General features: G+C 39.5%; 1 protein-coding gene across 3 annotated transcripts in view; it reads left to right on the top strand.

Annotated features, from left to right (window-relative positions):
- LOC139629187 (vasoactive intestinal polypeptide receptor 2-like) overlaps window positions 1-27,462 on the top strand; it is a 66,552-nt gene that overhangs the window by 1,957 nt on the left and 37,133 nt on the right. For 2 of the 3 annotated variants that reach the window (XM_071491644.1, XM_071491646.1), the window contains exon 2: window positions 23,478-23,589. In XM_071491644.1, coding sequence (XP_071347745.1) covers window positions 23,478-23,589 — 112 coding nt within the window. Of the gene's footprint in view, window positions 1-23,477; window positions 23,590-24,006; window positions 24,460-27,462 lie in introns of those variants that run through there. The other variant, XM_071491645.1, reaches the window with a different exon arrangement.

Genomic DNA, 27,462 nt, shown 5'->3' with positions numbered 1-27,462 from the left:
TTTAATTACCTAACTGAAGACTGCTGCTGCACCAACTGCGCCAAAAACCCCGCAGATTCTTTAGCTATCCCCGTTCTCTCCCATCATATCTACTGGTAGGGATTCAGTACCTCCCTTGCTCAAAGGCACTTGAGAAGGATGGATGGAAACCAAATTGTTGGGTTTTATTTGGCTGCAGTTTCTGCTGGCTGCTTTCCACGCTGAAATTTAGACATTCCTTTATTCCTTTATTCTCACCGTATATTACAAATAAGGTAAATGGAGTTTGGTTTAAATGTTTTCATAGTGTACATGTACATGATCATGGTTATGAAAAACTAGATAAAACTAAGAGGAATAAACCCAGGATCTGTAAACTTCGATGCTCAATTAATAGTAGTGTAGACCCACTATAGAATAATGCCATATTACAGAGCTACCTTTAACACCTCTGCTGTAAATTAGTGTGAACAATTGCTTCATAGTAATGTTTCCGTAAACAGTTGCTAAATTTAATTTCACATATCAAAATATAAAGAAGGAGTGGGAATCTTTTGGAATCTCATGCTTCCATTCAATTCATTTTGATGCTGTGTCACGATACAAGAATCAATCCTTGATTCAAAGTCTGTTCTCCATTTAATAACTACAATGAAGCCTATGTGGTTTTTGCTTTTGAAAAACAGCAAAAAAAAACAGCAAAAAAAAAAAAAAAAACAAGAGTAACCACCATCTCCTGGCTGAATGTCTTGGTACTTCAGAAGAGACAGATTTGGGTGGATTTGTTTGGGGTTGGGAGGTTTTTTTGTAGAGGCGGTGGCGCAGTGTGCATTGGGGGGCCGGTGCTTTATTTTAATACTCTACTACCCTAACGTTCCTCTCTTGGTGATGGCGCACAAAGTATTTAAAATATTAACCTTCATCATGCAAATTAAGTAAAGTATGATGTAAACTTTGATATAATTTCGAAGAAGATTTTATCCACATCTCCCACCACTATAGAATCAATAAAAGTGGTGCTGACAAGTCAACAACAGTTATAATGAATTCATCAGTCTTCGGTTCCAGTTTCTCCAACATGAGGATTCGCTGTTTTTATATCTTTGTTAATTGAAGCAGATTGAAGCAATATGATGAGGGCTCTGGGAAATTATGATGATATTTTTCACTTTTTTTTTTGTTTTGGCATCGTATAGGCTTAATTATTAATAGATTAACAAACAATCGATGTGTTAATCAGTGATGAAATATTATGAGTTACAGCCCTGAATAGTACATTTTTACATTCTGCTTCATATGACTACCGTGATTTGCAATACAGAAGGTAGTGTATATCCATTAACAACCACCTCAATAGAGATGAGTAGACAGATAAACACAGATCTATACTGATAACACAACTTAAAATTACAGGTTAAGACAATAAATGTAGGGGTGTAATTAGAAGTTCATTTGGCCCCGTTTACATTATTCTGCAGCCTCGGTGTGCAGGGACAGACAGCAGGGACTCAGGTGTGCCGCTGTCTGTATAGCGAGATTGATACCATATATAACAATTGTCTGTCTGAACATGGGCTTCAGAAAGATGCTATGTTGTGATGAGAGCATGAAGAATAAGCAAAGCAGAGCTGGAGAAAAAAAAAAACTGCCAACGTTCTGGCTCCAGGTCATCTGTGTTGATTTTGTCTGATATTATCTGGCAGAACAGGAGGTACTGGATTCAGGCCTGGATTCACCCATAGCTGGCTTTTTTTTTTTTTTTTTTACGTAACAGGGTTAATACACATCTGGTAAAAATGTGCTTTCATTCAGGACTGAAGAAAAGAAATCCTGTTTTCTTTCATTACCTGTGTGTTTTTGAACTATTGACTCACTGTAAAGGTCCTTTAACCTGAGAAAAAAAAAAATTAAATGACACAGTGCTAGAAAACTTTCAGCCTTGGATGTATTAATACAGTTACATGTGCTGTAAGTAAAAGTCTGGCTCATTGTCTGCAAAGATAATTGGTCATAATGAGGTGACTCACAGAACACTTCAGAGCTCGACTGAAAGTAAAACTAACCCACTTGAATCATTTGGTGCAAAAGATAGAAAATATCTGTTTCTTTGAAACTCCACAGTCACACAGCATTAAATTCCATTATGTGTGCCAGTCAGGATGGACACTGGCATCCTGGAAACTGATAATATGATCTGCAGCTCAATTATATTTACTTAAGGATTCTGGGTCAATTTTGGATTAATTCGCCAACAGTGGCGCAGCATTTTGTTCCCAACTGCAGCAGCAAAGCTTTTTGAATTCGCTACCTCTCTCTCTTTCAGGTTTCTTCTCCACAGCAAAGGTGGTCACAGAAAAAAAAAACCAAGAACTTTAAAGCAAACCTGAAACATAAACTGAATATAAAAGTATACTCTAGTTAGAATATCTGCAGTTCTCCTGTGTTTCTAAACAACGAAAATCAAGTGTGTAACCTTGTTAACATGTCCATATGATGATTTTAATACGATACAAAATAAAAATATCATGAGCAAAATAATCAGTTAACAGCACAACTGAGTATTTCCACCTTGGAACTGCAGTGAACCAATGACAGGCTCATAAAAACAGATTCAGACAGCCAGGGATTAATACGTCACAAATCTAACTGTGGGGACGGGGGATAGGGCAAAACAAACCCAAAACCTTGTCAGTGCAGAGAGCGAGAGTTTATATTAGTACAACAACTACTGTCTAGAATTGTTCCAAGTCTGATACTAGTAATTGTGGAAATGCCTCTGATAAAAGAGCATGATGTGGGCACCAGTGCTAAGATGAAGAAACAGGACAAACTGCTATCCAATGACTAGATAAATTCCACAAAGACACTAACCCTACTTATTTTTTTATGTTATGTGGACTCTTTGGGAAAAGCCAAACACCAATTTCCACTGAGGTGGTCAATCAATCAATCAATCAATCAAAGAAAGCCTGATCCATATTTCTCAATGAGGAAGTAAGCATACATGTGCCTCCAGCCCCAGATTTTCTTTTTCTTTCACTTTTTTGTGGGAAAACCATATTAGACAAATTATCAATCAGAGCAGTGTATTTTTACATAGTTTAAAACATGTCTGGAGAGGAACTTTGCCCCAGTCGCAAACAGCAATATTGTAAAATTAAAGATAAATCCTGCAGCCCAGACCTTGAACGGTGCACAAGGTCAAGTATACATATTTTAACTGTAAAGTTTAAAACTTTGTGAAACTTTATTCAGAGCTCAGGACAACTCAATTTGTATGAGCTGAGAAGCAAACCAGGTGAAGAAAAAGCTTCTAGCATGTGACAGTGAAATTTAAATAAAAAAAGGTTATTCTGCCGAACCATTTCCAGCTCTAATGCACCCATACTATCCACCGAAAATCTACCAAGAAGACATCAAAGCTCTCTGTGTTTGACTGACAGGTGATGTCTGGCAAGTGCAGAGCTTAAACAACCATGAAGCAATTTAGTGATAAAAGATACAGGCTGAAGATGAAAAAAAAAAAAATCTCACAGGTTTCCATTTTTGGATAATCTCTTAATGCCAATTAAGAAAATAAGGAACACAGGGAAAACTGTCTCAGCAATGTGCAGCATGTATAATCCCTCCCCTGTGCTTCAGGTTAAGGTTAATTCGCACATGACATTCATTTTTTTGCTTATCACTGCCAATAGAAAATCTGACACACACACAAAAAAAAAAAACACTGTAACTAAACTAACTTAAACATATTCTTTGACCAAAAAAAGAACAGAATTAAGAAAAACCTCACATTACCTCCCATTTCTCAAAACAGATAAGTAACAGGATTAAAATTAAATAAACCTGATCAAAGAGAAAGTCAAATAAACTATAGAGCCTGAGAATCCCCGGGGGCCTTGTCAAAACATCTCCCCCCGGGTCCTGTTAACAACATTCACTGTGCTGCTCTGATCTACGTGTCGATGGAGAAGCTTTGCATCCACTCACTCTCCCTCTCTCATGACTGACGGAGCGTAAACCCTCTGACATTCATAAGTCAACGGCCTTGCTGTGGTTTTCAGTCTGTGCGTGTTTCATTTTCGAGTCAGATTTGTTGTTTGGAAACTGTTGATGAGGCAAAAACAAAATTGAGGTTAACACAGAACTGGTTAGAAAACTGGCTTTTAAGGATTTGGAAAATAATGTATTTGGTTGCCAAAAATCAGTGGTATACAAATCTGTGTGTGGTGACTTTTTACAGCCTGCTGTTCCTTATCGCATCGTTTTCTGATTGGCCAGATTTCCAGCTGTGGGCTTGGCTGTTTTCCAGGCAAAACTTTTTTAGCATGCATGTCAGATTTAGCCTAGCACCTGAGATGCAAAATGAAATGCCACACAGGGCTGCAATGAGTGGAAAGGGTCAGATTGTACACTTCAACAAGTTTCCTGCTCCAAAGGTTAAACACACAATTGGTGACATGATGGAGAAGGTCAAAACCTTTGTATCAGAGCAGCAGTAATCACCCATTGAAGGACCAGTGTGTAGGATTTTTTTTCTTTTTTTTTGGGGGGGGGGATTAGAATCAGAATCAGAATTATGTTTTCATTAGTGTTTAATTATGTAAATTCAGAATTTTAAGAGTTGGGATTTCAGGAGCCAATAATGAGCCCTTCATATGTACATAGGGAGTGACTCCTTCTCCGTGGAGCCCGCCAAGTTTCTACAGAAACCCAGAATGGACAAACCAAATATTTTAGCATTACCTGAAGCCCACTGTCGATTGTCTACATGCTTGGGAAAGGAGGAGATAGAGGGAGGCATATTCAGTAGGTTGCAATCTGCAACCTCGCCACCAGATGCCAATAAATCTTACACACAGGTCTCTCAAGTCTCTGGGCTGGTTTTACTGATTGACAGTGGGGGCTATAGAGACATCCCACTACATCCACCGTTGCGTCCCACAGGGAAGACTCATTTTATTTGCAAGACCACAAGAAGACATTTGTCAGAAAAGCATAAATATTGGTACTGCATTTTACATGTTGGGACAAAAGTGACAATAATAAAATGAGAGAGAAGCATCTAAAGCCCTCAATATGTGATGTAGATTTCGTAGGGTGGGTGAAGAACATCACGTGACAACCACAGATAAAGGACATTTATGTGATTATTTCGAACATCTTTTGTAGGATGTTGTTTACATCCCCACCTTTAATGCTGGTGAAACACATATCAGAAATACATATCGAAACACTTCTAATCCTCACATTTGGACTAAAGAAAGCCCAAATTGCAGTATGGAGGCTACAGAGTGCAGCTGCAGTTTTTGAGATTATCTAGTTCAATGCCTAACTAACATAAATAGAGATATTCAAAATGGAAATGTTGCACATAGCCATACAGTACGTTAGCTTATATAGCTTAAATACAGATGCTAAGTGAATAGCTTCTTACCTCCACACTGTACAGAGGTTCCATATTTGACACTTTTCCAGTATTTCATTTAAAGTGTTGATATCCATAAGAAGATATATTTCAATTCAATTCAATTCAATTTTATTTGTATAGCGCCAAATCATAATATACATTATCTCAAGGCACTTTACAGGGTAAGGTCAAGACCTTACTTTGTTACAGAGAAAAACCCAACAGTTCCCACAACGAGCAAGCGTTTTAAGAACCACAATCTCAGTGTAGTTTTACATCTCCTCTCTCACACTTCTCTCTGGGGCTGTAGCAAAAACAGGGAGTTTTGTGTCAGTCCCTCAGCCTCTGTAATGATTGGCTTAATGGTTTCCGAGTGATGCATGGCCAGGCCAACAGGCAACAGATTGTAACCTACTAATGTAGCTTTGTCTCGTAGTTTGTTAGGTCAGCGATGGAATTGCTAGGGGTTGTGTTGTTAATAAAATTAAAACAACAAAAACAAAGGTTGGATGGTGGGCCTGGGTGGGCCATGCTAGGCCTCTGACTGTACAGATGCAGCTGTGACATCACAAAGTTACAGAAGTCCTGACGGCTCACTTTCTGAATACAGGCTGAGTGCATTTCTCTGTGGACTGAGCACTTTCATACTTTATAGTATTAATATAGAACCTAGACCTGCTTTATAATCAGAAAAAGACATCAACATCTACCTTTACACTACATAGGACCTTTCAAAACTCAGTTGATTTCAGCTACTTTGATCAACTGTAAGCCTAACTTAACAGCAACAATAGCATCTTTGATTATTATAGCATATTGGATTTCGTCCACCAGCTCTTAATTTAGCTGTTGTTGTAGCACAGCAGATTTAGATTTAACCTCTTACTGGCTTGGTCTTGAAAAACTGAAAGAGCAAACTCAAATCTCTGAAGAAAATGAGTCGAAACTCTGAAAGGAGTGTGTTGAATGAGAAGTAATTATGTTTGACATTCAAATCTTATTTTCAAATGTTTTAATCCCATTTTCTAGTACAGTAGTTTACATTTTCAGTTTTTTTCTTTCAACCTTTCAAATCCCAGTTTTCATGTCATGGAATATGAACCCAAATTCACCTCAAAGAAATTGTGTTTTTTTCCAAAACACAGGATCTGTTGTAAGCGTCTCCTGTGGTATTAAATTATAAAGAGTGCCTACACAGAGAGCTGGCAGGGCTGATAGAGGACAGAGGGGGGATGAGAGCAGGTATGTCCACCTCCAGAGGGATCAACAGGAAGGTTCAGCATCCACAAAACCTACACCACACCCACACTATTGTGCTCGCAGCGCTGTCAGGCAATAATTCATCCTATAAGTTGCTTATATTATCCTAGAATTTGAGTGACGAGGCATCAGCACAAAAGTATATAAAATCTCAACTCCCACCCTAGCAGTGATCAATCCTACACACACCCTCTCTAAAAAGAAACAACAAAAAAAAAAAGGGAAGCGAGACTGAAATGCTGCTCCGAGCCTACAATTCTCCAAATAGACATAAGATATAAGTACCACTTTGAAGTTTTATTGCCATAACATCTCGGTAAAATGTGTAAAATGCAGGAAAAAGAAAATCAGCTTTCACAGACTTTTATATATGCAAACCCACTTAACAGCTTCAAAATGGAAGCAGTTTCCTACCTAAACACAACTGATGTTCAACTAGTGGTCGCACTACTTCTCTTGTGACAATATATCACACACTGTTTGGTAAACTAGGATGGGCAGTCAGTGATATATGAAACAGCAACATAAAGCTGCATCAAACAAAGCTGGAATCATCAATGCATGAGAGACTGGATAAACCGATCATGTCATTTCAGGGATACTTTTACATTTATCCAGTTGGCAGAGGCGACGTGCAAGTGAAGTACAGTCCAACCTAATGAGCCGGGTGCCGTGAGGTGCAATTTAATGAACAGCGCCGGGTGATAATTGCGGTGCTTGTTGGTGTTTTCAGGGAAACAAATGGGATGAGTCACCTGTGACTTGAGGTGATCACATAGCGGGGGCGCAGAGAGCTGCGGCCACCTTCCGCCTCATATGGAAATGTCTTCTGTTATCACTGCCAGACTATGTGGTGATACAGACTCCTGTAGTCAGTTTAATACAGTGTAGAACTCCAACATGTTTTCTCTTCATTGGAAAGATTGAGCTTTTTTTTTTAGTGGGTTGAGAGAATTTTCTATCAACTTGGGAAACATGAAACTCTCTTAAAGGGTTGAATGGTGGTTGAGACAAATGTAAAACTACATGTCAAGGGCATTGCACAGTTTGCTGTTTCATGGGGTTGAAGGTTTTTCTTGACCAGCACCAGTTTATCTGTCAACCCAGTACTTCTGTGTCCCTGACTGTTGGGCAGGGTGGCAGATACAGTCAGTGAGTGCAGGTCTTAGTTAAGTCCCTAGGAAGCTGCACACCCAGTTTCACTAGGTAGTTACACTATATTACGAGTGCTGGAAAGCTTTGAAGTTTTTGTTTGATGTTTTGTCTTGGTATACCCAGGTCAGGACCAACACAGATATCATGTATTTAAAGGGTTGACCACCTTTCAGGCCCCAGGGGTGCAGGGCACACTGACCGCAATCCAGACCCTGATCCTGATGCCGTCCCATCTGGACCTGATCATATAACCTATAAATTATTGAGAATTATAAAACTTTTATGAAGCATTTCCATTTTAACTAGCACAGCTTTTCTAGCCTTTATGGCACTGGTCACGTGATGCGATTCAGCCAATCATTGCGGCTCGAGTCAGTGCGTGAGATACATGCAGCGCAGTGAAAGATGACATCAGAGCAATAAACAGGATAGAAGAGGAAACGAAAGAGAAAAGGACGTGTCAAAACTGTTCAGTTGTTAAGATGTGTTGAGGTTGTTTATTATTATGTGGTCAACGTTCTGTACCTTTGTCTAACTGGACCTCTTTGAATTTTAATTGAATATCCCTGTTATGAAGGAACAAGGCAGGATGTGAGGGAAGAGACTGTTGATATAACATTAGGCTACATAAAGCTGATATCTTTATGATTAACTTTAAACTTTCTTAATGTGATAACTGTGTTGGGAGTCTGTAAAGACGGTAAAGAGCTGTTTGTGCCATCACTACACCGTCACTTTCCTTATATGTTGCTGTATGGGTTAGAAGCGTTACAGCTGCTACTTTAGGCATATTTTTTAACTTTGGACAAAATTCTGTATTTTCTAACCAGCAGGCTTACATTAGTCTCCGCCAACTCCTCAGATAAAAACCACTGACTCTTCAGCTGTTGGATGTTCCACTGGAGTCACTGATTTTCTCTCTCTGTCGTATTGATGCTGGCAAGGTAGCGCGCTGCTGCAGCTGGCAGAAACAGTGAGTCTAAAGAGGGCCAGCAGCTCTGCAGAACCAAAAATTGGGTGGTAATTCTCCTGGTTTTATCACCACAAGCAACAGCATTCACATTGTGCATGGTCATTCGAATGACGGTAAATCAAGAAAAAAGACTTTGCTCTGGATTTTGTATAAAAATAAAATCTAATTTTAAATCCATGTGGTGATGTGTAAATAACATTATGATGTTATATCAGATCAAAATTATGGCAACGTGCTGAGATGAAACTAAGATAAGAGAAATAAACAGTAATAATTGCTGAATGCACTCACAGTATCTTTTACATCAATAATTTACTGTACATCCATCCATGTCGTGGTTAAACCAAGCTGATATATGTTGTAAGAAGGTTGTTGAGAGGGAAAGGCATAGATTAAAGCCTTTCTAATATATATAATTGATTATTGTCAAATATACATGACTTTCCTGATTATGATCACCAACTGGTGGTATCCGTTTTCGGTACATCTTTAAATGAGTGATTCAATAGAGATATCATATTATTAATTCATTTAATTTGTTATTTATTTATGGGCCCTTTTTAACATTAGAAGTGGATTAATATTACCCTTCTTGGATATATATTTATATATAATATAAGATAGACTGGGGATGGCTGTAACACTTTTTGTCTCAGAGCCTTTTTACTCGCAGATTTTTTGTTAGGAGCTCTAAATTTTGGACACAAACTCCCCTTATTTGTCTGCTACAGTGGTTCCCAACCTGTCGGCCAATTGGTGGGCCGCAAAGGTATGGCGAGTGGGCCACCAAATCATTTGCAAAACAGTTCAATCTTGGTGAAAAGATGTAAAAAAATATATATTAATAATGTTTATAAATGAAAGAAAGAAGACATTATCTTTAAAACCATTGAAAAATTCCTTTCATTGTTTTTTTTCTAGTATGAAGGATTACTGTTTTAGCATCATTTTGCCTTGGTATTGCTGTGGGGTCAGATGTGGGCCACTAGTGTTTTTGAGATTTTCAGGTGGGCAATGAGTTGGAAAAGGTTGGGAACCACTGGTCTAGTACAAATAGCAATGTTTCCAACCTCTCCAACTATATCACAGAATTCATTAAGGAAACAACCTCACTACTGCGGGAAAAGTGTGGAATTAAAAGTTCAGACTGCACCACAAATTATGCATGTACACTGGTGCCAGCAGCTGTAATCCTGTACACACTGCACGTACATTTCTTTAAGATTTTGTTTATTTATTTAAAAGCCTCCTGTGGACAAGTGTTGAGAATTAGCATGTCTGCTAACACACTCAAGCGATGTATCTTGTTCGTCCAACGTAATCGTGATGTCCATGTCAAATAAAATCTGTTAATATATTTAGCTCGAAGAGAGAATCCATTTCCTTTACTGCACATTTCTCAGGGCTATTCAGTAGAGTATGCAATAGTATATTGTAGCCTATTAAGGGATGAGGATTTTAATTGTATGTACATTGAATGTAAATTGAATTGTAATTGAGGGATGAGGATTTTAACTGCATGTAAAGCACTTTGTAAACTTTGTTTTTAGAAAAGTGCTATATAAATAAAGTTATTATTATTATTATTATTATTCAGCTGGCTGTTGTTTTTTTCCGGCCTGTTGGTTGGTCTTTGAAATGCATGTGGTAGGCTAATCAGGGTGTTGTTTTATAACTTCAGTGCTAAAAACATGAATCAATCTCTCTCTCCCTCTCTTGCTCGCTCACTCACTTGATGAGCAGTATGCGCATGTGTGGGGAACCTGAAGGAGGCCGACAGGCAGCTCTTGCGCTTACTATGAAATACAATCCTACTGGCGGCACTGTACATCACGCTCACGTTTTTCTCACGCACTGTTTTGTCACGCTGAAAAAAAGGAGTAGAACAGAGAAAATGTGTTTAGTTGTCACTTTAGTTGAAACACTGTTGTGTTTAAAAAGTGTTACAACCATCCCCAGCCCTGTCAGCCATTGTTTACCTAGCTGTAGCCACATGGTAGTTTAAAATTAGCACATACAAGTAACATAAAAACCTCAATAGCATCTGTACTAATCAAAATATAGACTTGGTCTAGACCTAATTTCTTATCTGACAATCAGTGTTTTGGCTGTAAAATCTGCAAACAGTACCTCTTCACATAGCTATGAATTTCACATGCAAGGTCAGGAAGGAACTGGACATGCATGAAACTGAACACATGATCATGACAATAATGACCTGAAATATACTGATGGAGGCACAATTTAAGAAACCTTTAAAGTTTCCCATTTTACATATATTTTTAATTTTAGTGAGAGTAGTTGAGTAGTAGAATGTGATCTTTGTTTTGTCCTTTGAAAGGGAGGCTGTCTCATTTTGAAAAGCTGCTTGTATTTAGGCCACAGAGCGCGGCGAGGCATAACCCATTATGATTAACCATAGTGCTGTGATTCCTCATGTGCAGTTGCTTACCAACAGCTGCTTTTCCGCCGTGAGCATGAACATTAACACAATGAGATGAAACGCTCGCTTCCATTACATGCAGCAAGCGCACAACAGAGCAGAATACAATAGAGGCACTAAAAATATTAACAGCTCTCTTTGGTGTTGCTGTCGTGTAGTTTTTATAATCAGGTTTAAATTTGGCTGATTCCACTCATGGACTCTTTGTACTGTAAATCACACTGGATAAGAGGATCAGCTAAATAGCCCTAAATGGGATGAGTACTCTGTATTTTCCCAAACTCTGTTTTGTACAGTTTTTTGTTATTTGTCTTAAATCTGACAAAAAAGACCAAAGCCAGCAATGTGTTAGTCCATCTCTCTATGCTTTCCAACATCCCTACCACGTATGTACACCCTAACCCTTATAAAACAGCTCACTAACACATAGTTTCATTTAAAACAAATGGTTTAGGAATTTCCCAAAACAGCTCACAGCTTTTTAGCAGAAATTACTCAAACAGGAGGAGATGATGCACTTCAACAGTCGGGGACTATTATCAGCAGCGTATTAATCTGCACTTGGTGCTCTAGTGAGTATTTCGGGAAGTGGGGCAATGTATGTGTGGATTGAGTCTAAATAAACCACAGTCTGTGTGTGTTCATGGTGATGAATGACCACTCTATGGCTCAGAGGAATAAGATGTATCAGGGCATAGATACACAAACGGTACTTTTCATTCTTGGTTTTGGTATTTTCATGAGATTTGCTGACATTAGGAAAAAATATAATACATCATTACATTACATCTACATTTATTTGGCAGGCACCCACTATCCAAAACAACTTACAAATGAGAGATGTCACTAAAGCTTCAGCACAGTAGAAGTAATAATAAGACAAAGTGCAAGGAGATCAGGTAAAGACACGCACAGTAAGTATGAGGTGTCCTATCATACAACTATCAAATCAGCCGATATTAGTTTACTGAAGATATCAAACACCAAGCTAGGTTTGAAGTAAAGACTGTCTCCACCACAGAGAGTTTAGTTTAGACTGCAATATGCCCCGCTTAATCTTTGTTAAACACAAACTAAAGAATCAGTATTTATATTGTTCATTTATTTCATGTGTTGCCTTTTTAAAAAAATTACCATTGATGAAGGGATGGGCAATATGGCCAAAAATGTTATCACAATAAAAATGTTCATTTCAGTCGATAATTTTTAATGACCTACTTCTAATGAATACCAGGAGAAAAGTAGTACACTACTATATGGGTTGTGTCCCTGTACAGTTTGGCTGTTGTAGTATACAGTATTGTTGCCGAGTACCTCTCCGTGGTGGAACCTGTGGGTTGGGTCTGTAGCAGATGTCGGTTGTGACTGATGACATGTTACATTCTCCAGAGGTTGGAAGCAGCTGAGGTCATAAAATAAGTTTGTTGTATTCCCGCTCTTGGTCGGGAAGGTTTTCCTGCAACTGTGTCAGACTCAAAGAAACCAAACACCTGCCACAGTGTGGAGCTGACCTTCCCTTTTCTCACCGTCTTCTCACTCCACGCTTCTGTTGTTGTTGAAGACGACACATGAAATGATTGGCTGCTTGCATGTCACTTGGAGCACGCTCCATTATCAAGGGACATGATGAAAGGAAAGGAGCATGCTTGGTGTCAGCTCATCCAACCATGAAAGTCTCGGACTTTCTATCAAACAATTTCTTTTATCACTGTTGATTGTCATCGTCTAGGCCTACACCTGCAAATCAACAGATTCTCAATATGAACATATTGATATATGTTTATATAATTTTCAGCCTCCAAACACCCAGTATCAGTAAGGCAACAATTGTAATCACTGTTGCTGATTTTTTGTTGCCGTGTTGATACAGTGAGAGGAAGTGCAGCGAGTTTGCTTCGCTGTGACACATGATGACGACATTATACTGGATTCACCGAGTGACGGTGAGACCCTGCAGCAGATGGAGAAGCCTGGGTGGGGTCGCGCCTCAGGGCCGACTCCAAGGTCAACAGTCATTTCTGTGGAGTTTCAATTTATTTATATGACTGAGATTTGGGGCAGCTGTGGCCCGAAGGTCAGAAAAGCAGGCTCGTTACCCAAAGGACCAGCTGGAGAAATGAACACGTAGCAGTTCCCTGCGCTGCTTCCGTGCCTACAGAGTGCCCTTTAGCAAGGCATTGAAGCTTTAACAGGCTCGTTCTGAATTGCTCAGTAAGAACAGATTTTTTTTTTTGGCTGAAGTTGAGATAAGAATACATATAAATTAAGTTTTCATGTATAACCAAGTGAATTTATGAAGAATGTGAGGCATTTGTTTGGAAGGAGTGGAGCTTGATGGTGCTCTAAGTCTCCCCTGCTGTGTGATTACTGCGATAAAAGAAATTAGGAAACCACATTTTCCACTATCTGTGTAATCTGATAGACTGTGCGAGCTCTGTCTTGTTAATAGGCTTTGCTGCCCACAAACACATTGGCTCTGATAAGGACTGTGAACTCTTTTATATGAAATCTGTCCTGTGGGGATGTGTTGCATGAATACAGTTGCCTTTTTGTTGATGTCTGATAAAACATTTACACTTGAGGCGGTTTGCTAAGCCTCTTATCCTGAGTGAAGAATGAAATGACTCATTTCCTCGATCTGCAACATGTCAAGGTTTCATCTCTTTTCATAAACATTCAACACATGTTCAATATGACACAGTCGTGTTTAGTCAGTCAAACTCCTTGCACAAATGACAGTCTCATTTCAAATGGGATTGATTTTGATAATCACTGATGAACTGATGTCAAGCCAATAAAAAAAAGCCAAAAGCTAATTATGAACTTCAGATGGTTTCTCTTGCAGATCCTACTTCCATACATCCCTATAACTGGAGTTTAGTTGCATCATATCAAACTGGTTATAGACCAAGATCGATGTCATGCACAGTTCTGTATATTAGGATATGACACATTAACGGAAGAGGAAGAAGATTTTAGAGCAAAATGAACCAGCTCCCAGCAGGTAACTAGTCTGGAAGGGTTGAAAAAGCTTTTCAAGTAAAAAAAGAAAGTTGTAATAATAGAGTAGATTGGATTATAGGAGTCATATTTGCACTGGTGACACACCTTGTGCTGAATGATAGTCTGAGCTATTTCTCATGTTTTTCTCAAATCTTTTGCTCTGATTATAATGTTTTCAGTGTGTTGCTCTTATTTGGCTTTTACCAATGTGGCAAAGAGAAAGAGTTAATCCATCAAGGAGGATGAGAAGTGAAGGAAATTATCTGGTGTACCCTTTTAAAATCCTATCACTCACGAATCAGCAGAGCTTGAAGTTGAAGGTGTTTTCTGTTCAGACTCTTTCTCATTTTTGCTTTCTCATGTCTGACCTATTATTTTCATCCACATTATCCACTTTTAGATGCACCCTCTTCCATTTTCGCATCGACTAGATAAATTTGTAATTTTCTCTCAATTTGTACACTACAAAAAGAAGAAAACTTAGACAGCAGTAGAAAGGATTTCAGAAATAAGAGACAATGCGCGCAAGCACCGTCCCCACTCCTCGATTAATTTGAATTTTCTGTTGATTTAAAATAATTCTGCTGTTCTATAGCATTTTTATGTATGAGCACTTTTATAACACACTTTTCATAATTTCTTGTCAAATGAAAAGTTGTCAAATTCAAGGACACAGCATCTGAAAAATAGTGCTGTCCACCTTTTAAATACCGGACATGTTTTACTTTAAATTATAATATTTTAAGTGCACTTTAGGTCTCAATATATCCAGATTGCCTTCAGTGATCACATTGCTGCTGAAAACCTGTCACAGGTTTGAGGTTTATATCCCTCTGGATCACCTGATCAGCATCGTTTCTGGGATCTGAGGTGAGGTGTCCTCTGGGGTTGATATTTTCACTTATATTGATATTTTCATGACAAATATAATGATTTTATAATAGTTAAGTCTTCTGTTCTGTATACCTTTACATGCACTTTGCGCCCTTTTTCTTTCAGTGTGGTTTTAATTACATTCAAGAAATTATATGGAACATAATCTAGTATTAATATCCTTAACAATATGATTCTAACAATATCCAGGTTTCTGATCATCTATGCAGGAGTGTCTGTGACTCCTCCACATCCCAGACACACTGTCATTTCTCTACTGAGGTGCATAAATCATCAGTATCCGGCTTTCACTTACGCATGTCCTCACATGGAGCTTTATGATCCAATATTTATTCATATTTATTCTGTTTTGACAATTCTTTTCTTCATTATGCAACTTACACTGCACATTTCAGGCCTGTGTTAAACTCAGTATGCTCAGTGTGTCCTCTTCTATATCTGTTTGAGAGGATGTCAGTGTGAATCTGCCGCAGGAAGAGACACTCTCCAACCACATCATCAACAAAACAAAAACTTTCATTTTCAAAAAAAACAGCAGCACCTAAGAGGTGTGATTCACCTGCAAAATATCCCTGACATAGTCACGAAATGACTCGCTCATGGCTACGACTGTGGGGACAGAGTTTTAACAGAGCTCTGAGGGGCCAGGAACAAACATCTGGGCTTATATAGCCTGAACCTGTTCATCAGTAATTGGCTGGATTGGTCCTGATCTGTCGGTCTTTTATTAAACCTACTGATGGAGTTGACCTGTGCAGATATTATTCCTATCCCTATTACAATGTTTGTATAATAATAACAACAACAACAACAACAACAACAACAACAACAATGATAATAATGTATTTTATTTACGTTGTGAATTGTCAGATGTGAAATTGTCAGTAGTCAGTCTGTCAAGTTTGGCCAAGGTGGTTTTGGTACCAACACAGAGAACCTGAGTGAGAAGTTGCCAACTTAAACACAGGTGTGACAAATGACGTTAACTGCAGCATTTACTAAAGGAGAGTGGTCCTTAACTTTATTTGTTCCACCTGTGTCTCCTGCTGTGACACTCTGAAAGCTGTGTTCCACACTACATACCAGTAGCTGCTCTTTATATAGTAGTGTACAGTACAAAAAAATCTATATTGGGAAGTTGGGATTTTCAACTGGAATCCAGCAGGTACCAGGTGACTGTTTGCAGCTGATGCTGTCTCCAGCCTCATTTGTTTTTATTATGACTTGGACTAAAAGTTTGAGGCCTGGACCTGGTTGCTCCTCAGTCAGTAGAGCTGTAGGATCTAATCCAGTCAACAGTAAACTCAGGGCAGCACAATCATCCCCCAAAGCTCATTTGATGGTGGCCGGCAGCCACTGGTGTGTGCCACTGCTGAATGAAGCCACAGCTGGAAAACACATGAGGAAAGAAGCTGATAAGACTGATTCATTAGCATGTCTAAAGCTCAGAAATGAACTGAAGGGAGACTCTTAATTAATATGCTCCCACTATTATTTATTTATTCCATTATTTATTCATTCAGAACATTTCTGGTAAGGACAGCACAAAGTGTGAAAGACAGACATCTAACTTTCAAGTGTCTTGTTCTTGATGGTGTTAAATTGGATGAATTTCTTTGAAATGTAGCTCGAAACCATGAGCCACAGCTTTAAGCTCATTTCTGGTTTTTAAAAACAAAAAAAAAAAAAACATGGACTATTAAAGCCATGGCAGAAACAAACATACCTTCAATATTTCGGACAGTACCTCAGTGTTTCTCTGCAGTCTGTTGATCTGTGGCACAGCAGTTAGCATTGTGCAGGTCTGGTTTAGGAGCTCACCTATTGTAGCATTAGATATTTATTTATTTAATGTATTAATTTCTACCAATTCCACATGTAGTTTTTTATGCGTCTGCACCAGTGACAGCCAGAGCAGGAGGCACGTTGTTTTCAGGTTCTGTCTGTCCCATTCTCACTTCTTCAAATTTGGCACAAACGTTTACCTGGACTCAAGGATGAACTGATTAGATTTTGGTGGTCAAAGGTCAAGGTCATGATGACTCACAGACACGGATTTGGCCTTGTGAATGTGATATCTCAGTAACGCCATGACAGAACATCTTTGAATTTTGTAAAAAAAAAAGTTCTCTTGGACTCAAGAATGAACTGTTAAGACTTCAGTGGTGAACGGTCAAATGGTCAAGGTCACAGTGACCTCACAAAACATGATTTTGGCCTTGTGCATGAAATATCTCAAACTCCTCAAGGAAATATCTTCCAATTTGGTACAAACGTTACCTTGAACTTAGAAATTTCACACAAATGGTTAACATTTTTATATAAGTCTGGATTAACAGGTGTGTCATCTGAAACTAGTCTTCGTGAGAGCGGTATACAACCATGAGGCAGCGATTGTAGTTTTAAGCTTGTAGCCTTTTTCTTGAGCAATTTTATCACCTTTGCTGCCCTGATCAGCAGTCTTGTTGCGGTATGTCTGCTGAGTAGGGACTGCAGTTGAAACCACCAGTGTTCAATCAGCGTAAGTCATGTGTTCAATACTTCACACCTGAAATTGACATGAAATCTCCCAAACTGTTACTGCAAAGTTTGATTTCCCTCCAGTGGAGTTCGCATTTTCAACATTTGTCTGACACAGAACTTCTCATGCATGAAATACTAGAATTTGTTGGGGCAGCCATCCAGGACTCATGATACATGTCTACACACACATGCACGGCTCTCAGATAGATGTGGCAACAAGGACTGTAAAATGTCTTTGACTTCAAACACCAAGAGAGATGAAAAGCAGGGAGAAAGGAGACGAGACAGGAGTGAGGCGGAAGAGAAAAGCGGAGTTGGTAGACGCTACTAAAAGCGACATCTGACAGAGATTGATTTCCCTGTGTGTGCAAGAGAGAAACACTGAGCAACAGAGGTCGAAGCTGTGTTTCCATCCAGCTGTGAAATAAATTGTCATCCACTGTAACATGTAAATAAATGTCCCTTTTGCTGGCTGCTGCAACACACCAGTGATTCAGCCTGGTGTATCTCCAGTTTGTTAAAGTTTGTCCACGTGTTAAACACTGGGTGCTGTCACTGGAACTGCTCTGGTGAAACGGAAATGATGCATTTAAAATTTTCTGGCTCATCTGGATTTCAGCAGAAGAAGAAGAGCTGAGGAGTTGGCATGAGCAGAGAGAGACGCCATGTCTGAAACTTCAACAACGAAAAGACTAAGAAAGAAGATGTTACAGACACTGTCTGCACTCTTTGATTGACAGACGACCTTTGGGAAGTGCAGTGCAGAAACACCACGGTAATGAGCGCCGCTGTGTTTCCTGGTCACTCTTTCAACCAGAGGAAAACAAAGAAATGCAAATAGTTTGGGACGGGAGCTTCAGCCTGTCATGTTTACTGGCCTAATGATCCCTGATGAAGGTGTTTGGACCAAAACGACAGTAAAGTTGATTGAATGTTGAATGTTTGTCATCTTTGTTCTCTGGACAGAAATGCACCTTGGTCCAAATAAAGAAATTCGACCACGAGCAGACTAAACATACCTCAGCCTCCACTGGACAGATGTTAAACAGCCAAATCTTGTCGCATTATTATCATTATTATTTTTGATGAATTAATTTCCACTGCTATTTATTACATGACCTTTTTCCAAAATGAATCCTCTTTCAAATCTGTGCTGCTGTAACAGCCTCCTCTTGGCTGCATCCCACTGCCTCCTCAGTCTCCCACCAGTAATTCTGTGCCCTTTTTTGCACAAATAAGGTGGTAACTGCCTTTCAGACAGCCTCTCCTCAAAGACAGTTAAGGTGTTGCACTGAGTTGGGGAGTAGTTGTGTGAAGAATGAACAAACAGAGCTGGAGAGAGAGAGAGAGAACTTCCAACCATGGCTACTCTCTGGCCAGTTGCTGCAGAAGTGAAGATGCACTTTGTTTGTTTGATGCATGCTGAAGCCTTATGGTGCTGAACATGCAATAGCAACATCCCAAGTTCATATGTACCTAGAGACCCGTTACATGTCATCCCACATGTCAAACTCTGTCCATTTATGTACAACTACACTGCAATAGCAAGTATGTGTTGTAGGAAACATAATCAGTGGCTATTAAATGTGTTTGCATATTCACATAATTTAAAAGGACACACCAAAATAGACATTTTTCTCATGCTGCCAGTGGAATCAGGTTTTCCACGGTTTTTTAGAAACTATCTATCTTCTGCAGCTGCACAGTTGAAACACAGTTTTTGTGACTTTAGAATTGAAATATTAGTGAAAAGCATGAGAGGTGGTCTCCTTTCTTACAGCCCAGCTTATGTTCGTGTCGTATCTGTACTCGAGGTTTCTTACCTGCCACTATTTCCTGGTTTAAATTTGTTTACACTGATTGTGCAACATATGAATAATGATAATAATAAACCTTATATATTATTTTTGATAATGTGCCATTGAATTTAGACCAGTGACTTTCCTCTGTCTGAAGATAGCAATGCACCAGCAATCCACTTTACCACACTTCATTTTCAGAGCAACACGCTTATGGGTGCTGAGGTCGGTGCAAGTATATTCCCTATTTAAACAACATGGGCGCTGGACGGGACAATCACAACTGCGTTGGTCTGAAACTAGCAAAGACACTTGTATTGCTGTTGGTGCAGCTTTGTGCTGGGTGTAAGATGCAGAGTTACAGTGAAATCCTGGTCACACTAACCAGCAGGGCGCCATCTGCAGCTCTCAGTGGTGGAGAGGAATCACACCACACTGGACGTTATTTCCTGTGTCTCTCGTCTCTTCTCCCTCCAGGCCGTCGCTGTTAATAGAAGTGTTGCGTTTTACTCATCTTGCCTGACGAGTTTCACTAAATTGTGCTGCGTGTTAGAAAACACCCTAATCTGCGCCGTCGGTCTGAGTTGCGTTCGGCTCAGCTGATTTGCTGTGACAGGTGACTGTCGCAGCCAAAGCCAAGCCTTCGTCTGTTATTCAACATTTAAAATAAATGGTTTTGGTGAATGAACCAAATTGCTGTTCAGCTGCTACTCGTGACTCACGGTTGTGCGTGTCTGGGTGCATGTTTATCTATGTGCGTGTGTTGTCTTGATGGCAGCCAGGGGATAAAGGGCCGCAGTCTGCCTGTGAGGATTTGAGTGAGTGATGGGCAGGAGAGGAGTCTGCCCACCGGGAACTATTTCAAATGCTGTTGATCTCATTATTGGCAAGAAACCCGAGTAAATGAACTCATGCAGGGAAAAATAAAAGGACCGCAAACATTAAATCTACAGTTATGTGATTGAAACAGCATCTGATCATCTGATTAAAGCTGCAAACCCTCAAACCTAAAAAGAAAAGACTGTGATCAACCCAAAATGAACTGTTTGTTGCAAACAGGATGTGAACTGTCTCCAGTTTTAAAATCACGTATTTGTGGCTTTGCAACATCTCTAGAGGTTTGTTCATTGATTGATCATGTGATCTCATCATCTCTGACCCTGTTGCATCTGACTCCTGGTTGTGCCGCTTGGCTCTATACAACATGAGAAAAATCAGGCCTCATGTGACTCAGTACTCCACCCAGCTCTTGGTCCAGTCCATGGTTATTTTTCACCTTGACTACTGCAACGCTCTTCTCGCGGATCCCCCTTCACGCACAGTGAAACCCTCAAAGAGGATCCAGAACGCAGCAGCCCGTCTGCCCTTTGATCGGCCTGAAACATCACACATCACTCCACTACTTATTGACCTACACTGGTTACCTTTGGCTGCCCCAATCAAATTCAAGTCACTAATGCTGCCTTCAGAGGGCCTTCACGATTGTGTTCACAACAGCTGCATAGCTACTACTGTAGCTCTATCTGTTTTCATAGAGTTTGCAGGATACTTGATTGTTGGATTTGTCTTCATTTTTATTTAATTTCTGATTTATTTTTGACGGAATATGTCTCTAAAACACCACTGTCTCCACATGCAGCTGCTGAAATGGTTTTTTTTCATGTCTATGACATGTTCAGATTCAGCCTTGACATAGAGACTGCAGTGGAAGGTGTCAGTTTTGTGTAATATTACTGGTATGATGTCAAATTGACCATCAACAGGTCTTTTCTCCATATATTTTTGCTGCAAGACGCTGAACTTCTAGATCCTGCGACGCAGCCATGATGCAAGGAAAGCATTGCCATCCCTGCAAACAAGATAATCTGAAACAAGCTCCCAACTGCTATCAGAGCAGGGGCATTTCTTGAAAACTCATCTCCTCAGAGAGCACCTCCCCTCCTAACACCTCTAACACCCTCACGTCTAACTAGCACTTACTATGCGCTCTGCATGCACTTCTTTACCTGATCTCACTGCACTTCACTTTATTAGTACATAAACCAAGCGCTCCTACTGCACTGAAGCTTTAGTGTTTTCAGTTTCTTTGGATAAAGGCTTCTAACAAACAATGCGACTACAGCAGAAGTTCAGACTTTACATTAATCTTTGTGAAAAAACATGTTGTTTCTGGTCTCTGTGTCAGTGACATCAGAGGACTGATGGAACCAGACTACACTGTTTAAATAAGTCCATAATTAATGCCTAAATCAGATGACAAGCTTATCTGTCCCACACACACACACACAGATGAATGCACACACTCGGCAATAAAACACATACACCAGATCACGCGTTGTTTGATCACGGCGGCTTCGGCAGCTTACAGTTATGCAAACTCACACATAGTAACACACTCACACAAACACACACTGTGACATTAATATTCAAAAACGTGGAGGATGTTTTGTTGTTGGTCCAGTGTTGTTAAGCAGAGTCTCAGTGTTTCCTCTGCAGGATTTATGTGGCTCACACACTATTAATTCATCTGCTCCTCCTGGCTTTGAACACACACATGCACGCACACACAAAGGAAGAGAGACAGGGAGCGTTGGCTGCTTGGTTTAAGCAGCTTATCTTGACCCTATATTCATCTGTCAGTCATAACCTTGACTTTTCTCTGTGCATCAGTTTGAAATACTTCTCTTCCTTTGAGAATCATACAAACAGATCACAGAAAAACAAATAAACAAACATCTACAATAAGTAGAAGTATTATTTCTGATATCTACTCTGCCAGTGTTGAGGTTAAAAACAAGATATAAAGTTTTGCTGCCAAGGAAAAGAAACCTCAATTCATGGCAGCCACTTTATGTTGTTATGTTGCTCTGATGGAGAACTGTAGTTGTGCAGTTGAAGGGATTTCTTTCATCCTGATTAGGGGCTCAAGTCTGATTAAGACACTCCTTGTTCCGCAGGCGTAGTTTTCTAGAGTTTGCAGATTTTGCCTGATATTCTTTTTGAAGCCGAGAGCAGAGGCTCACAGTTTACTGTACACATCATCTGAGCCTGAGCCGTAGTTTTACTGGCACACATACTAGAAATCCCAGGTTCCCACAGGTGTTTAGGCTGGAAAGGAGAGGTGACACTGGGAAGGATTCACTAAAACTTTTCTGGTCCATACAGGTCTGTACAGTGGCGCCAGCAGGATTATATTTCCTAGTACGCACAAGAGCCACCTGTCTGGTTCCTCATCAAGTGAGTTAGAGAGAGAGAGAGAGAGAGAGAGAGAGAGAGAGAGAGAGAGAGAGAGATTGATTCATGTATTTAGCGATAAAGTTATAACACAACAGAACCATAAAACTCTGATCAACCAACCAACAGGCCCAAAAAACAACAGCCAACTAAATAATAGGACACAATATACTATTATATACTGCATATATTGAATATCCCAGCTGAGCTGGCTGACATTTCCGTGGCTTTTTTCTCTCGTAACTTAAGATACAGATTTACGATGACTAAAATCTTTCTTCTGCTTTAAAAAAAACATTGCTGAAAATGAATTTGACACTTATGAAACGGATCATTACCATAATTAAAATCACATCTTTTTCTAGGTTTGAAAAATGCTTCAAACATTGGGGATAATGTAAGTACACAACTCAAAAAATATATTAGCATAGATCTGGTTGTTTTTAGTTTTAATGTAGAACATTAAAATGTTTTTCCCCAATGTCAAAATGATAATTAGTGAAGTCAGACCATTCTATAAGAGATGTGGAGGTAGGTCTGTCTATATAGTAATCAGTGTAGTTTTGTGTCTTTCTCATTATGTTCACACACTGGTTGAAATTCACAGCAAATGATTTCACTAGTTTGGTCAAATCATCATCAGCCAATAATTCAAAAAATATCTAGGGTGTAAAATCTTTCTGAAAGCGAATAGCCTCTAAGATAATGTCACAATATTCAACGGTTGATGTGATATGAAACGTTGCCCAGTGCTGCTTCAACATGTACAGTAAACTGTTTTCTTTTTCTTTACTCCTATCGCAGGTTGACAGCCGACATCCAACCTGTAACTTCATGCTGGAGGTGGAGAGAGACCAGGTGGAGTGTCTGCGGCGGCTGAGGCAGGAGGAGGAGGAGGCCGCCGGCAGCATTAAAGGTCACAATCACTCACAAACAATTACGGTCACAATCGACACTTCCCATAGCAACAAAGAAAGAAATTTTAAAGCTGTGTGTAGCTGAACTGGATCTTAAAGCAGGAAACATGGTAGAGCCTGCAGACTGAGAGATGCATGAAGGTTCATACATGACACAGTATGTTCATACCTCTGACACGTGACGACGTGAGCAGCTTTCATTATGAAATACAATGTTTTGTTTTCTGTCCAGCAGTTTTTTTTTTGTTTTGTTTTTTTACACAAACTGAAAAACCAACATATTCTGGTTCAGGTTATTTTCTCTTATTTGTTTAGAAAACACTGAAAACCTGTGTGATGTAGCTGGGACTGGATTCCAGCCACATCCCACCTGGACTAACACTGGATCTCAGACACGCCTGGTCTGACTGAACAGATTAAATCTCATGTTGAAATATCAGATTATTTCTCTGCCTGATTGACTTTAGACAAAACTAAGATTAAACATACACACAATGAATCATTTCACATTTATTTTCAATACGTTGAAGGTTAAACCCTGAACCAAACATGGCAGATTGAGGAACAGAACTCACTAACAATAATAAAGTATGGACCTTACCCTAATAAGTGTTTTGAGATAATGTATATCATGATTTGTTGAATTGAATTGAGGAACAGCTATCAGCAAATTACAATAAAACCAGATTTTCTTTACCTTTTTGTGGTCCCACACGGACACTCTGAGAGGGGCAGGTCATGAAGACCTCATAACGACTGATGACTGTCCAGGTGGCCGCACTTCTGCCCTCCATAAGAGTGTGGTCTGGGGCGATCCGATAGCCCAGTGGTTAGGGCACATACCACATGAGTGCAAATGCTCTTGGCAGGTGAGTCCCTGGTTCGACTCCCGACTGGCTCGACTCTTTCCTGCATGTCATTCCTCTTTTCTGTCAATCTCCACTGTCCTATCAAATAAAGGCACAAAAGCCTCAAAAATATCTTTAAAGGAATATGGTCTAATAGGATATGGATGTGGTTAAGGGCATAATGACGTGTCTGTATAGTGTCTTTATGCCTCGACACTAGCGACAGCCAGGGTAACTGGTTGTATCGCAAAAACTGCTTGTATTTCTATGGGTCATATGTGACGGGATGGAATGTGACTCCCCCTGTCCCTGAGCTTTGTCAGTTTGTTTTCCAAAGTATAACAGTCTGTGAATAGCTCCAAACTGTGTCTGGAAAAAGTATTAATAAATAAAGAAATAAAAGAAGAGAATGTTGACAATCATACCTGAGCCCTAAACAAACCTGGCAACCCAACTGTGACAACCAGACTTCAGGACGCTCTGCTGAGTCACTATACACAACTGTGAAACTATAAAAGTACAAATTTTTACATTTCTTTACAGATAAAACAGAAGAGTTACAATGTACTTTGCAAGCTTTAGAAGTACGTATAGTTGTTTTTTGTTTTTTTGTTTGTTTTTAACCTTGGACAGACCCAGGCTGGCTGTTTCCCTCTGTTTCCAATTTATGTGCTAAGCTTGACTAAACACATCCTGACTCACCCACCTCTGCAGACAAGACACGAGACTGATATCAATCTTCTCATCTCACACTCTGAGAGAAAGCAAAAAAAGCATATTTCTGAAAATGTTGAACTGTTCCTTTGAAGCTTTAAACTATTGTCCATCACTTCACGTCCCCACACACAAGTTATTACATTTTCTGCAAAAGACAAAAATAATGAGGCATGCACATGGGACAGAAGCAGAAGTCTCAGCATTCCCCACATGTAGTTACATGTAGGAGTCATTATTGTGCCTACATTTGTGCTTCAGAAGAGTAAAAATAGATAAATAATAGAGGTTTTAAACGGAGACTAACCTCTCTGGCTCGGATCTTGAAACAGTGTGAAGTGGTCAGAGTGAAACATCAGCTCATTCTTCACACGACTGCCACAGTCAGAAATGTAAGCAGTGGCGGCTTTGTTTATACGCCCCGACCTCAGTGCACAGATAATTAACACACTAGCGTGAACCTGGTGATGGACTGTAACGTTTCAAACACTCTCCATACAAACTGTCTCCAGTGGTGTGAGCATGCATGTGCACTGCCTGTTTAACAGTGTTTCAGCAGATGTAAACACTATCATTTAAATACTCTCAGTCCATTTATTTCAGCATTAAATAAGACTATTGTTTATGATTTAACCATAAATACTTTTAAAATACATCACCCATTTAGAGTCATTAATTTAAATTTTTTTTTTTTTTTTTACTGCTGCTGGAACTAAATGCCACCGTTATCACCAGCCCTGTATCAGGTGCCATTTGTACCAAAAATATGTCCACATGAACACTGTCTATGTCGACTGGACATGTGACAAAACATTTGTGTGTCAATTAAACTTTAGCTTCAACTTCAAAATGCACTTTTGTCGTCTTGTTGCACTCCCTGTCGTCTGACTGTGGTGTTGTGTTGTGCTGTGTTGCTCAAATGACACCGACAACATGTACAATACAGTCAAACCACACGTTTGGATGACGTACAAAAACATAGTCAAGCAACACATCTGGATGCCATGTACAGCAATACAGTCAGACAACACATCTGGGCGACATGAACAATGGCACAGTCAAACAACAGGGAGTACAACAAGATGACAAAAGTATAATTTGAAATTGAATTGACAGACAAATGTTTTGTTGGGTGAAAAATCAACACACACAACCTGATTGTGCTGTGTCACATCTGAAGGTTCAGTTCAAAGTTTAATCAACAAAACAAAACAAATCTTTTGTCACATGTTCAGTCGACACAGTGTGCATGTAAATTTTGGCACAAATGGAATCCCGTAGACCCGACCATATCTTTACAATTGAATGATATGTGACTTCTTACAGTTGTGTGAATAATAGCTGTGAACTCTTATGTTTAGCGTTATGTTTGTGGTACTAAAAGTCAGGATTTCTCAGCCTCTGTTGCTTTAGTTTTGACTACCTTCCCCATTAGCTTCAATGGGAAAATGGTCTCAAACTTTCGTTAGTCTCTTGCAAGTCTCCTTCTTTAAACTGCTAAAGTGCCAAAACAGTCCAGCGTCAGTGTTCTAGTCTGGTGATGGGGCTGATTATTGGACAGAGTAGCCTGCTGTCTGCCTCCTGCCTTCTACTAACCATCCTTTGCTTGACAGGTGCCCCATGGAGTTCCTCATAAACAAACACAAGTTATGTTTACATTCAGTTACTCACCAAAACGCACCAACATAACCAAACCTCAAAACACTAACAGAAATCATTTAATGGCAGTTTGAGTCTTTAATGATTCTTATGTAAAAGTGATTTAACAGACCACTGACAAAAAGATGTTTTCTCTACCTTTACTGTGGCAATAGTTTTGGTAACAATGGATGAAACTGGTTTGATATAAAATCAAAGCAGACGTTTATTAAGTTTGACTTTCAGATAATGAAGAGATCCATTTAAAGAATTATGCACAACAACAGTTTGATAATGGAGAAGTCATGTGTCTTGAATCAGGCTTTGTTTTGAACTGCAGCTTAATAACAGTCAGACCTGTGTTACTTACAGATCCTAACACTGACCCTAACCCTTGTAACCATGACAACAAAGATCGTCTAATGTGAAGAAGAACTTATTTTAATGCAAATCACCATCTTTTCTTTTTATCTTTTATATAAATGAATAAAATTAGATCGCTGTTTCTTCTTGACTGTAGGGAGGTCCAACAACAACACACAGGGTTTAAGTGCTTGGGTGCTGATGGGACAGCATGACAATACAGGATATCTCTATAGTCAAGGTGATCAGTGTAACACCTGCTGCCCCTGATTAATTCCTGGCATGAAGTAAACTCCACTGATGCATATT

This window comes from Trachinotus anak, unplaced genomic scaffold, assembly GCF_046630095.1.
Source record: "Trachinotus anak isolate AG129_WGS33_773 ecotype Australia unplaced genomic scaffold, CSIRO_AGI_Tana_v1 ptg000012l, whole genome shotgun sequence".
Taxonomy (NCBI): domain Eukaryota; kingdom Metazoa; phylum Chordata; class Actinopteri; order Carangiformes; family Carangidae; genus Trachinotus; species Trachinotus anak.
Note: the sequence above shows the minus strand (reverse complement) of the source record. Positions and strands in the feature narration are given on the sequence as shown.